Source organism: Carassius gibelio, chromosome B5 (assembly GCF_023724105.1).
Source record: "Carassius gibelio isolate Cgi1373 ecotype wild population from Czech Republic chromosome B5, carGib1.2-hapl.c, whole genome shotgun sequence".
NCBI lineage: Eukaryota > Metazoa > Chordata > Actinopteri > Cypriniformes > Cyprinidae > Carassius > Carassius gibelio.
The window spans coordinates 430561-445584 of NC_068400.1; the positions used below are offsets into that span (position 1 = coordinate 430561).

The following is a 15024-nucleotide window of genomic DNA, read 5'->3' on the forward strand; positions in this document are numbered from 1 at the left end:
ATAGTGAACATACAGAGACTTTAAAAATAAAAAAAATTATGATAAAAAAATTAAAAAGACTTTTACATGCACACAAGTACCTTTTTTTATGCCCTAGAGAAACTACTCACATGTGCATGTGAATTTGTTTGCATGCTTACACAATTTCTAGTTTTATATAACCCTTTGTGCATCACTGCCATCTTGCTATGAAAAACAAAAGCAAGGATGCACATGAATTAATAGAGTTTTACTTGCTCAGGCTTTCCTTATAGTTGTACAGTACCTCTAATATCAAGGCCTAAAGTCCAATTTAGCCTCTGCGGTGGCAGAAAAGCCTTGACACAAAATGGGCTGATTGCATAATATGGCTGTGTACATTGTCCTATTTATCAAGTTCAAGGGTTGATAAAAAAAAAAAAAAAAAAAAAAAAAACACTGGTTTTGTAAAAAAACAATTATGTTGAAAATGTGGCTTAGGGCAGTTTGTCAGATACCGTGAAATGGGTTGATGGCACAATAGGTGGCTCAGTGTGCATTGTCCTATATGCTAAGTGTAATGGTTTCTTGTGCACACAAAGTCTGTTTTTTTTTTTTTTTTTTTTTTTGGAAAGGTCTTTGAGGCTATGTAATATGGTGATAAGCATATCATGATAGGAAACCCAAAATGCAAAATGAAAAAGTGCACCACTCCTGTTTGACAATCACTAAAGAATCACTAAACAGCTGTCACTTCTTGTATGCCAAATTTATTTTCATTAAATTCTTACATTTCGATTATAAAAATAAATTAAAAAAGAAAATAACACATGGGGGCAAAAGTCTGGAAGTGCAAATATTTTCCTATACGCTTTCTATTACTTTTCCATACTTTTACAAACCTGAAAATTACTTAAATCAAATTTCATACTACTCCAAACTCTGTAGGAACCCTGTTCCACTAAATAAGCTCATTAGCTAAGAAATGGATGGGTCAGAAAAACACTAGTCCAAAAAAGGAACTGTTTTTGGAACAAAGTGGGGAAACGCTGTGTGCTACAGTCAGCATTCTCTCGTGTTAATGTGAGCACAACTTCCGGTGCCCCTTTCAGTTATTTGTTTCCGTTTCTGCTGTTGCAAACTAATGTTTGAAATCATTTAATTTATTACCGTCATAATAATACACTTTTTGTAGCACAAACCGTTTTACCATTTACTTCATAATTCTTGTAGATTCATTAATTGGCAGCTAATGCACCGGAAGCCCTGCACATTCACAGGAAATTAAGACTTTGACTGCAGAATACAGTTCTGCCAATTTTTGGCATTAATCTTATTATCTCCATCTAATAGGCTACTAGTATTCTTAGTGTGAAGAGTTATAGCCCTGCTTGTTCTGGTGCAATGAGCATAATTAATCTTATAGCAGAATTTAAAAGTCATGGCTATCATGGCGTTAAAGTGACTTTAACAACACCATTTCTGTTCCACAAGCCTGATCAGAGTTGATAATGGTGTTTTGCCGTAACAGGTCTTATTGAGCTCAGAACACGATGCAGCCTACGTGCTGTTTTCCTTCAGTCTACGTGACCTGTTTATGGACTGTGATTAAGATTAAGCTGATGTACGTAAAATATAGTACTTTGATTAAGCAGCTGGCCTCACTATGAGTAACTGTGGCAATCAGTCATGGCACTGTCATAAAAAACACTCGGCTGGGACGTGAAAGGACACGATCCAATATGCATCCATGCGTGTACCTTACGCAAGCGCTTAAATCCAGCAGCCTACAGATCTTGACAGGGCAAGGGCCCGTTCTGTATGCCAAAACAGATAGACAAGGAAGATAAAAAGATTGTCTTTGTATTGCATTTCAAAAACGTTCACTTTAGAGTTTGGCTGGTCACATTTCTGAACTAGTGTGGTTTAAATGGTCTAAATTAATTAATCTTGTTTGCATATGCTCTTAAAGGGATAGTTCACCCAAAAATAAAATTTGATGTTTATCTGCTTACATCCTTTTAACCTTAACTAAAGTGATGCACATTGCCTAGAAAAACAACAAAAAAAGGCACAGCTTTTAGGGATTATTGTGATTATTTTAAACATTCATAACATGACAGAGATACAGTTGTCGATATTAATGCAGGAAAACTTGCAAATTAAATATGACGGAGAAAGAAAATATTAGGTGTATGGACAGATCCATTCATAGCGCATCATGTGATTACGGTCAAAACCTTGACTGAATGCTGCGCCCTACTGAGTGCAAGTGGAACTGCCAACCAAAGTTATAAGAAAACAGGGCATTTTATAAAATGACTTCTATTTTTATTGTTATGGAATATGACCCCCCCCCCCCCAAAATAAAAAGCAAATACAACATATTATAAAATTACTATAGAATTCAAGCAGTTAACGAATTCACTAAATCATCCAGTGTTAAAAAGCACAGCTAAATGTAGATTAATGCATAGAATACACAGTTGAAATAAACTGTTAATTGCTTTTTTGACCCATGACTAAAACACTAACTGAAAACCCCAGGACATTCTAAATGCAATGGAAATTGCATTACAGATTGTATTACTAACAATCAGTGAATGTCTGTTGATGTTGGTGGTGGGAGAGAAGATCACGAGGACACCGGTTTCTCACAGATCCAGGGCAAGGACATGTGGCAGGGTGCGTCATACCAGCTCTTGATAGCCACACGACTTAACACATCTGTTTTTATCATGTAGCCACAGTCTTCATTTATATGGTTGTTTGGCTCGCCATCTTCCCAGAAACTATGGAGGAAAAAGAGAGGTCAGACAGCCTGGTTTCCTTGGGATATATGGTTTTAACCAGTGGAAGTAGCAACATTTTTTAAATAACAATGGCAAAATAAAGTGAAGCTAAAATATGTTCAATATACTAAGGTTAATGACATGCGTCTTATTTTATGATATTTCTTTTCTTAAGTTTTTAAGGGATATTGCATTTGGGATGTTTTTTATTCACTGTATAAATCCACTTAATGGTTCTTGCACTCAAAACAGTTGTTTTATTTTCATATAACCATTTTTTACCCTGATTGATTGTATAATACATTAATCAGGCTGTAAACCACATGTCTGCTTTGCATAAAATAATAAGCACAAAATAAAATAAAAATAAAAGTTTTGTAGTATTTTATGTAAAGGCTAAAATATCAATTTCTGCTTCCCAAGTAGTCACTAACATATGAATTTCAAATGAGCATTAAACACTCAGAATATATAAATGATTTTGAGGATATATGTATTGATGATAAGAAAATGATTTCATGCAATATTACTTCATTGCTTTTCTTTATTATTATTTTTTAACAAAGAGGAAGAAGAAAAAGGAAGGATGAGATGATTCAGTATATCACCACAAGACCTTCATCGAAACAAGAAATGAAAAAATATAATTCAGCAGTTTTAACTCCATGTGAGATGCGTCAGAACACTGAAGTGTTTACAAGACTCCATATGGATCTGACTTCCAGCACAAGAGTTTTATCTTCTAAAGATTTACATGTAATATTCTTACCCTCCAACTAGTTTAGTTCCGTCCACCCAGTACCAGTCATCTTCTACTCTTGCATCACTTATGCCAAACCAGAAAGCGTTCCAATATCCACGGGGCAGCAGGTTCCATATGAACGTCTTCAGGTCAAAAGGTCAAATAGAATTTAAATCAGTAAAAAAAGAATTAGAATCATTTGTAATGGCTCACAATTCAACTAATATCCCTTCTTCTTTTCTATTTTGTTGGCCATTGGATGCTGTTCTTTTTACACCGATATAGATTTCTAAGGTCAGTGTTACCTGAAGTCATTAGATGTACAGCAAATATATCTGCATACACACATACACACACATTCTATAACAGAAATGCAAATGAAAGAGCAGTCTATACCTGTTCCTCAGCTGTGAGGATGATGGCCAGATGTCCTCCTTGCCGCTTGCAGTTCGTCTGACTGTCCGACCAGCTCCTTCTGTATTCTGAGACGTAGTAACAGCTGCCATTAAAGTGCTTCCAGTCTTCAGGACAGGGACTTTTCGTTGGCAATGGAGTGGTTCGTGGTGCAGGGGTTGCCTCTAAAAAGACCCAACATTTTAACGTTATGAAATGCAACAGATATTGTTTGCTGATTGCACAGATGCATGCACTTGCACCTCACTAACCAAGCACAGCGATTCTGTTTTTCAACTGCGTCCGTTCTTTCTCCAGTTCACTCTTTTCTTTCTTCACGGCCTGCAGCTCTTCAGTCAGAGCCGATACGTTAGCGCATCCCTTTTGCATGTGCGATGCAGCAGTGCTGGACAGAGAATCCTGATCAGATCGTGCCTTGCCTAAACCACAAGAAAAGAAATGAAAGCAGAAGTGTTTTAATGAAAGGAGGTTTCAAGAGATAAAAATAGTAAGATTATGATTATAACGTAAGTTTAAATGGATATTAAAACTCACTTTCTAAGAATTTTACATATTCACTAAAAAGAAAAAGAGTGTAGAAATAATTTGCACTCAGAAAATGCTGGTAAACTTAAGTAATTAGAAATAAACTGAAAGTAATGCATCTAATTAAACTTTACATTTAAAGTAATGACTAAATAGTATGTTATAGGAAAGGTTTCTGTATTTTTATTGTAATAATTACTGTAATACTGTAAAGTTTTTTTTATTTTTAAATGAACATTTCCATAATGCATCGAGATATTTCCTTGCAAAATAGAAAATCAGAAATAGCTGTGGAAAAAGAATTTGTTTCACATATATATATATATATATATACATATCATGATTGAATGCAAATTGGAATTCTTGTAAATCAGAATTGATTCAAATCTAATTGAATCTGGAAATGTGTTTTAATGACCAGACCTGGACATAAACACACTCACACTAAAGTCATGTAAGTGAGAAGAGAGAAGTACCGCTGTGAACACTTGTGACCACCAGGATCATGAGTAAGATGAGGCAGAAGCCAGTCAGACATGCGGTTGCCACCTTGAAGGGATCTTGGCAAAATTGCTTTCTGCTTTTATCTGGGTTCTGCAATACTAGAAAGAAGTGAAACAACTGGATTTACAATATAATGACTTTATAAACTTGCACTTCTAAGTGCACAATTTTACAGTACAAAATAAATGAATGGGGCATGTTCACATGACATTTTTTGATAAGAAATATACAATTAATTTAAACTTTGAATTCTTTCTGGAATACATGTGGTACATTTCAGTAAATCATTTACAGATTTTTTCTTTCTTTATTTTTTTGCCAGGTTATCTCAAACCCTGAGAGTATTGATCAGTATGCTATCCAATAATGGTGGATGGTGGTCAAACTGGAGTTTCTGCAGTCGGGTTTTTAAGGATTTAGTAAAAACAAAAACGAACAAATACAGCTAACTAACACAATAAAAACATGATAACATAATAAAAAAACAGATTTTTTGCTTCAGTTTTTCAGTTTTTGCTTAGTGTGTATATATATATATATAGCTAAAATAAAAAAAAATCAGTGTAATGGATCTCATTACACATGATGTATCTGTAAACATTAAGACAGCAAATGCTGTGATTGTCATACCTGAATATCGCACCTCTGGACTGCTGCAGTCATCGTCAGGTCCGTCAATGAGATTGGTGTGCATCCCCTCTTTGTTTGCAGACATTGCTCACGTTTGCTCACTTTCATAAAAATTTGAAACACACTGAAGTCTGTCTGTCTGCTGCGGTGCTTGGTCAGCAGCGGGGGGGGGTTTAATGCTCCTGTGCTGAATGATGTTGATTGGTTAACATGAATTGGTTTGCTCAGTCAGCGAACGTCACAAGTAATTCCTCAAAAGTGTTTTTAAGATTTTTCTGAAAGTTAAACCTGCTGTTTATGACTCACACTGACAGTGCTCATTGCACAATTACATAACAATACTAATGTTGATTTCCACACCGCTGACACGTTGCACGTTGCACGTTATTTGTTTTTTGGACATCAACATGGTTCAGAATACAGTCTTTTGTGTGCAGATTAAAAGTAGCTTGTCATACAGGTTTGGAACGACATGAAGGTGATAAAATTCTGAAATTATTTTATTTTGGGGCTACTGATTTAACTGTATCAACATGCAGGTTACAGAGCTTTTATCAGTAAGGATTCCAGTAGATTTAAAACATTATACACTTTCACCAGGCCCGTAACCACCTTAGACACAACAGACATTACCCCCCCCCCCCCAATAATTAAAAGTGGCCAAATCTCCCCCACCCAATATTTGAAATTCTTGCACTGATCTGGTGTACTCCGTTACACGGCGCTCTTGTTAGGATAGCAAAAACCTTTAAAAGCTATATCTTCAGCATGCTCTGCCTCTGCAGTCTAACAGCGCTCGTCAATATCACAATAACTGAGATCACCAATCAAATCAAAGTAGGCGGGGTTTACCGTTCACGGAAGCAGAGCACGATTTCCAGCGCGAAGCATTAGTTTAAACACGCCCCTCATATCTACGTCACTATGTGATAAGATTAGCAAAATTCCGCCCAAATGTTCACGCAAAGAAACCATCTGGCCACTTCTTCGTCAGATCCGTCGGCCGTTCCTCGATATAAATGGGTCTCATTACACACAATGTTCCTGTAAACATTAAGACAGCAAATGCTGTGATTGTCATACTTGAATATCGGAATATCATAAAAATATGAAACGCACTGAAGTCTGTCTGTCCACTGCAGTGCTTGGTAAGCAGCAGGGGGGTTTAATGCTCCTCTGTAATGAATGATGTCGATTGGTTAACATGAACTGGTTTGCTTATTCAGCGAACATCACGAGCAATTCCTCAAAAGTGTTCTCAAGATTTTCTGTAAGTTAAACCTGCTGTTTATGACTCACACCGACACATTGCACAATAAAAAAAAAAAAAAAAACATTAGCAAATTGTTGCTTCATATTTGTTCAGTTTTTATTTTATTTTTTTAGATTCTGAAGGATTCTGGATTGGTTTTACTTTGGATGAAGTGTAGTCCAGCCCGATACTTCGTCAAATTTGCTGGCCGTTCCTCGTAATAACTGCTGGCTGCTGCTCACGGTAACACTTTAAATTAACGTACACATTCACTATTAACTAATTGCTTATTAACATGCTTAGTAGCATATTGGCTGTGTATTAGCACTTATAAAGCCCATATTAATGCCTTATTCTGCATGACCATATTCTATGCCTAACAGACCATTAACGAAGTGTTTTTCTTTAATAAACTCATAGTTACTGCTTATTGGGAGTAAGGCATTTATTGTATGAGAATTATGATTCTTAAAGGGTTAGTTCACCCAATTAGAGATCGACCGATATGGGTTTTTCTATAGCCGATGCCGATGCCGATGTTTAGAGGTCAGGGTCAGCCGATGGCCGATATCTTGGAGTTTTCCCCTTGATTTGCATGCTAAAATGTCACACTAATAATAAGTGGATGCACAACACATTTTTTCTAAACCTATCATAATTTATTGAGCACTGACTTGAACCATCTTTTCATTCATCTTAATTTAGTGCACTAAAATTAATAAACTGACCAAGTATTAAATATATAAAACAGGTATATATATATATATATATATATATATATATATATATATATATATATATATATATATATATATATATATATATATATGTCAATCATTTACATAAAAGTTTTAGAGCATTTACATTTATCAAGTAGAATTTTTCAAGTTTGTTGGAACATAAATGTAAACTTAAATATACATTTAAATAAATACAATTTTAGAAATAAAAATCAATTAAACTGAAAAATATATAAAAAAATATTTATATAAAAAATAAATAACAGTAGTGCTGCAAAGACACTAGCAACCAGCAACATTTGTGTTTGGTATAAATGACACAGAACACCTAAAGTGCATTCTAATTTCGAACTTACATCGCAGTCTGTTCATTATTAAAATAAAGTACAGTCAACCAAACATTTAAAAAGTTACACTGGTTCAGTTTAAATACACCCTATACCGGTCCTCTCTGCTGTTATGCAAAGGACGTTTTTGCTCATGTGAAGAGGATGATTTTTCCGTCTAGTTTACATTAAAAAAATATTATAGTTTAACATTCAGATACATTGCGAATATGGAAACATTTGGATATGTGCAGAACGAGACGTGAGCAATAACCTCCAAATACATCTAGTTAAACCCGCGCTCGCTCGTCCTCGTATGGACTTAGTGCACATGGCATAATATCTTCTTTTTAACATAATAATAAGGACTTCTCATCTCCCAGTCTGCTGTGATAAAGTGAGCAGTTATCATCACAGAGCTCTCCGTCCACCTGGACGTCCATCCGTCTGTCGCGCTCTCTTCATTTTATCAAACGATCATAATCACATTTATTCATTTTACAGTCCTGCTACTAGCATTTTATTAATACTAAAACCCCTTTAATTCAGGTGAGAAAGCTTTTTTTTCCAAGTGGCTTTTGCACATAATAATAATACCGCTGCAGACGCATTTTGCAGCATTAAGGTTATTGCTTGACCGTTAATTTAAACGACGATCAATCATGGAAATTATCAAATATTGACATCCCTAAATACAAATGAGTTGGATGGAAAACTGGTTATTGTCTGCATCAAACCATGCTTCCGAACACATGTGATTCACCGTTCTGGGCAGCTCCAGGACGTCTGTCTCAGAGCGCGGTGCTGTCTGTGAGCGGGGCGGAGTAACGGAGCCCTCAATCACGCTGCAGTGTTTGTAAGAGCTGACAACTTCTCCACCCCATTTACAGAATGAAGTTCTCTGACTACCTTTATCTCGCAGGTCTGTTGTTGAATCTTCCAAAAGCTTCACATGCAGTGGCTGCAGCAGCACTTTCCACCGCGCCAATAACACGGGGCTGTCCGCCGACGTGCCTGACTTTAAATCGGCGCTACTAAACACGGATATCGGCCGATGCCGATATATTAAAAAATGACAAATATCGGCCCGATATATCGGCCGAGCGATATATCGGTCGACCTCTACACCCAATAATCAAAATTATGTCATTAATAACTCACCCTTGTGTCGTTCCAAACCCGTGAGAGCTCTGTTTATCTTCTGAACACAGTTTAAGATTTTTTTAGATTTAGTCCGAGAGCTCTCAGTCCCTCCATTGAAACTGTGTGTACGGTATACTGTCCATGTCCAGAAAAGTAAGAAAAACATCAGCAGTACTACTAAACAAAGTAGTGTTACATCAGAGGGTCAGTTAGAATTTGCTGGACGATCGAAAATACATTTGTCCAAAAATAGCAAAAACAACGACTTTATTCAGCATTTTCTTCTCTTCCGTGTCTGTTGTGAGAGAGAGTTCAAAACAAAGCAGTTTCGAAACGAATCATTCGATGTAACCGGATCTTTTTGAACCAGTTCACCAAATCTAACTGTATCGTTTTAAATGGTTCGCGTCTCCAATACGCATTAATCCACAAATGACTTAAGCGTAGAGTAATTAATTTACTCAAACAGTACACTGACTGAACTGCTGTGAAGAGAGAACTGAAGATGAACACTGAACCAAGCCAGATAACGAATAAAAGATTGACTCTTCTCGAGTTAAGAACCGTTTCTTTCAGACATGTCCGATTCGAGAACCGAGGAGCTGATGATACTGCACATGTGTGGTTCAGCGTGAAGCAGACTGACACACAGAGCGTCTGAACTGATTATTTTGGTGATTGATTCTGAACCGATTCTGTCCTAATCTCTAATCTCATTCGCGCGAATGGTGCTTTTTTTTTTTTTTTTTTTTTTACATTTAGCGTTTGACGCGAATTCGCGTCTGGGTCATTCTCATGAAACAGTTGAAACGCCATGTCACTATTGATTTTAGATATTAAACATGCAATTTAGTAATATATAAAAACACCATAATAAAGACAATACTGTTCTCTACCTTGCACAAAGAGTAATTTCAACATAGGAATTAATTATTTTTGCATTTTATTGCATTTTCTGCTGAAATTCTCATTACCGCAATACGTCCAGCTGTATCTTAACTTATGTTATGTTGTAATTTAAACAAATTACAATTAAAATATTCTGAAAAAAGTAAATGGATATTCTTCTATAATTTTTCACATGACAGAAAAATGACAGACTGAATATTCATGTATAATAAAAATGATACAATAGTGGAAATATAAAGTGTCCATGACTAATGTTCTCATCCCCCGCAATATTTTTTGAGGGTCATTTACGCACACAATTTCTTTTTAATATAAATCTTGATTTTAAATTAAGCAACACATGAGGCAGAACCTTCGAAATACCAACAAGGTAGGCAGATATCTTCATATTGTTCCAGTTAAAAGTGTAAAATTCTCTTGTCAGAACGTGTACACGACAAATTGATTATCATCACAGAAACGGGTAGTTTTCCACATTTAGAAAAATATTAGATTATAAATTTTATATGAAAATATACTTCATTAATGACTGATTATATACACAGAGTAAAAATTTAGCTAAATCATCATGGCTTCTCTGTTGTTAGCAAAACATGCTAAGACACCTCATCCTCCGCAACACCATTTTCACTCACCGCAACAATTTAAGGCCAGTTGCGGTAGAGAGAACCTCTTTTTCGGTAATGAGAATTTAATCATACAGACTATTGTTAAATATATATAATGAGTTATTAAATTAAATATTATTTAATAACAAAACAAAAAAGCTTAAGCAAAGGCTAGGGTGACCAATTTCAGAGAAAACGTTTATACCAACCCACCAAATCCCAGGAAGGAGAGAGACATTATGGGTTAGAGGTTACAGCAGGAGTAGTTATCAAAAATTGTTGGGAAGCCTACACAAATGTTGGTGCATCTATCATTATGAGGACTTTCTATAAGTGTAATGATTTTTATACTGAGCAACAGAACTGTGTGTGTGTGTGTGTGTGTGTGTGTGTGTGTGTGTGTGTGTGTGTGTTCAGTGCTGTGTGTGTGCACTTTGGATGGGTTAAATGCAGAGCACAAATTCTGAGTATGGGTCACCATACTTGGCTGTATGTCATATTGGAATAATTTCTAAAGGATCATTTGACACTGAAACCTGGAGTAATGATGCTGAAAATTCAGCTTTGTCACCACAGAAATAAAATTCTGGTTTAAAGTATATTAAAAAGATAACAATCACTTTATCATAATATTACTGTTTTTACTGTAGTTCTGATCAAATAAATGCAGCCTTGATGAGCAGAAGAGGCTTTAAAAAAACTTTTTTTATTTTTTATTATTTATGCTAAACTTTTGAATGGCAGTGTATTTAAATATGAAAAAAATGCAGCAGTTTTAAATTCTAATTCAAAAACAATTATTATAGAATGGTTAGGGTTAAATTGAATGAGAACATCTTTAAGGAAAAAAGAAAAATATATTGTGAATCATCTTTTTAGGAATGAGCGATTTTGGAAAAACTTTAGGTTCACACTTGGGTATACGCTTTACCAGAACCAACTCTTTCAGTAGAAAGAAAAAAATCCACTTGAGTTATCAAAGACTACATTCCCACTGTCAATGACTATTAATAAATAGTTATTACATAATTATATGATTATTACATAAAATCTAAAATAAAATAAGAAACATTATTTTGTAATAATGTATTGTGAATAATTTTTTAATAATAAAACTAAAATTACAAAATTAATATTAGTCTTCTTTGTTTTCTAACATTACACTATTAAGTATTTATTTTTGTGGAAAACCACAGGGTGCCCTTTAAACTGCTTCTCATAAAACCTATTCATAAAGCAGCTGTGACATAATTTTACTAAGGAATGGGGAGAAATCTTAAGCTAAGAAAAAGAGTGAGGATGACCTTTTTGGTATGGATGATGTCAGCATGATTACTAACTACACCCACAGTGATTGGCTGATAAGGGATGGATCTCTGTCAGTTATTTTATAATAGAAATATTGTAGAATGAGATATCATGTTGCCATAAATAAAGATTTCAAAATATAAATGTTGCAATATTCAAATAAAGTTTGAACTAGAGTGTCACTAATTAAACAAGCATATGTTCAGCTAATTGTCAGCTTCTACATGTCTGCATCTTATAAATAATTGTTATATGTATAAGCAGCCTTTTAAAAAACAGACTAGAATTATTATGGCTGATATTGTAACGACAGGTAAAAGAGGAGGAAGCAATTGCAGGCAATCAGATGATGTTTATTAGAAAGAGAGTCCAGAATGTTGGCAATGGCAAGGAAGGTCTACGGTGGCGTGAGAAGAGCTGGATGGTGAAGTCGATGGTGCAGGTGAAGGAGGTCAATGGTTGAAACCAGGAACAGACCGGAACACTGACACGAGGACGACAACACGAATACAATCCAGCACACGAACACGGAAGACGGTAATCCAACTAGGACACGGAGACATGAGAGAGGATCTGACGGCAGACAGAGAGAGAGGTGAGTGTTTATAGCAGAGTGGAGATGAGGCTCAGCTGGAGCGAGACAATCAACATACAGGTGACAACAATTAACCAAACGAGCACATGGAGACTACGAGAGTACAAATACAAACACAAAACATGACACGGAGGAAACAATGGATTTCCTACCGTGACAGTACCCCCTCCCCTAGGACGTCACCTGACGTTCCCAGCCTGCCTTACCTGTAGATTGTAATCATCAATAAGGCGGTGATCCAGTATGTCCCGAGCAGGAACCCACCTTCTCTCCTCCGGACCGTAACCTTCCCAATCCACCAAGTACTGAAATCCGCGTCCCCTCCGTCTAGAGTCCAGAATACGATTAACCAAATATGTGGTTTCCCCATTAACGATACGAGGCGGGGGGGGAACCGGGGCAGGCGGATTAAGACGGGAAAAAATCACCGGTTTAATTTTGGACACATGGAACACGGGATGAACCCTCCTGTACGTCGGAGGAAGGCTAAGACGCACTGTTACCGGATTAATGATTTTGGTAACAGAAAACGGGCCAATAAATTTGGGAGCAAGTTTATTCGAAACGGAACGCATCTGAATATTCTGGGTTGAAAGCCACACTCTTTGACCGACGACGTAACGGGGAGGCTTCGACCGGTGGCGATCGGCCTTAGCCTTGGTGCGCGACCTAGCCTGGAGCAGAGCTCTACGAGCTCTGGTCCAGGTGCGGTGACACCTCTGGACTAGTGCGTGTGCGGAGGGGACCGAAACCTCGGATTCCGTACTGACAAAATTAGGTGGTTGGTACCCTAAACTGCACTTAAATGGAGACATGCCCGTAGATGACACTGGCAGAGAATTGTGTGCGTACTCCACAATTGAGAGTTGCTGACACCAGGACGAAGGATTATTGGAAGCCAAACATCGCAAAACCCTTTCGACATCCTGATTGGCTCGCTCGGTTTGACCATTGCTCTGGGGATGGAACCCGGAAGAAAGACTAACAGTCGCTCCTAACAATTTACAAAATTCTCGCCAAAATTTGGACACAAATTGGGGACCCCTGTCAGAAACCACGTCTGTCGGAAGGCCATGTATACGGAAGACGTGGTCAATGACAGCTACCGCTGTTTCCTTGGCTGAAGGTAATTTGGGCAAGGGAATAAAATGAGTCGCCTTCGAGAACCGGTCCACTACGGTTAAAATCACCGTATTGCCCTTAGAGGGCGGGAGGGCGGTAATGAAATCTAGCGAAATGTGGGACCAGGGTCTCGAAGGGACAGACAGCGGTAAGAGTAACCCATCTGGAGGTCGATTGGAAGTCTTACCAATAGCGCAAACTGAACAAGCCAAGACGAAGTCGTGGACGTCACGAGCCATACCAGGCCACCAAAATCGTTGCTTGACTAGAAACCTAGTTCTACTAACCCCTGGGTGACAAGCAACACTGGAACAATGACCCCACTGGAGAACGTCTGACCGTAACCCCTCCGGCACAAACAATCGGTTCGGTGGGCAACGAGCCGGGGGCGTTACCCCTTCTAAGGCAGTCAACACCTTCGATTCGACCTCCCATCTGAGCGCGGAGATAATGATGGTCCCCAGTAAAATGGGCTCGGGAGTAGCAGTACGATCGGAACGCTCAAAAAGACGGGATAAAGCATCGGGTTTGATGTTTTTGGAACCCGGCCGGTAAGAAAGTGTAAAATCGAAACGACCGAAAAACAATGCCCACCGAGCCTGCCTGGAGTTAAGTCTTTTGGCGGTTCTAATGTATTCGAGATTCTTATGGTCCGTCCATACAATGAAAGGTACACCCGACCCTTCAAGCCAGTGACGCCATTCTTCCAGTGCAAGTTTGACTGCCAACAACTCTCGATTGCCAATGTCATAATTAACTTCTGCAGGAGATAAACGGTGAGAATAATACGCGCATGGATGCACCTTTCCGTCTGAGGATGCGCGTTGGGACAACACTGCTCCTACCCCCACCTCTGACGCGTCGACCTCCACTATGAATTGACGTGAACGATCAGGGGTGACGAGAATGGGAGCTGAAACAAAGCAGCTTTTCAGTTTGGCAAACGCAGCCTCGGCTGCGTCTGACCACCTGAACGTCAAACTAGGGGAGGTCAAGGCGGTCAGAGGAGCGGCTAGTTGGCTGAAATTGCGAATGAAACGCCGGTAAAAATTGGCGAACCCCAGAAATCTCTGCAGGGCCTTGCGAGACTCTGGGGATGGCCAATTTACCACAGCCTTAACCTTCTCAGGATCCATGCGAACACCCTCAGTCGAAATGATGTGTCCTAGAAAGGAAACAGACTGTGCATGAAAAACGCATTTCTCCGCCTTGACAAACAATCCATTCTCTAGCAACCGCAGAAGCACTCGTCGTACGTGTTGCACGTGTTCCTGGAGAGACGAAGAAAAAATCAATATGTCATCCAGGTAAACATATATGAACAGATCGACCATGTCTCGCAACACGTCATTAACGAGTGCTTGGAAGACTGCCGGCGAGTTCGTTAGCCCGAAAGGCATCACGCAGTACTCAAAATGGCCTCTAGGGGTGTTAAAGGCAGTCTTCCACTCATCCC

General features: G+C 38.0%; 1 protein-coding gene across 1 annotated transcript; it reads right to left on the minus strand.

The window, feature by feature from the left end:
• Window positions 1-708: 708 nt before the first annotated feature.
• Window positions 709-5853, minus strand: LOC127957069 (CD209 antigen-like protein C). The gene is made up of 6 exons (XM_052555429.1): window positions 5566-5853; window positions 4908-5033; window positions 4158-4325; window positions 3889-4070; window positions 3520-3635; window positions 709-2750 (listed from the first exon to the last, which is right to left on the minus strand). Exons 1-6 carry the CDS (start codon window positions 5648-5650, stop codon window positions 2594-2596), a joined length of 834 nt encoding a protein of 277 aa, XP_052411389.1. The 5' UTR covers window positions 5651-5853; the 3' UTR covers window positions 709-2593.
• Between the last annotated feature and the right edge of the window lie 9171 nt (window positions 5854-15024).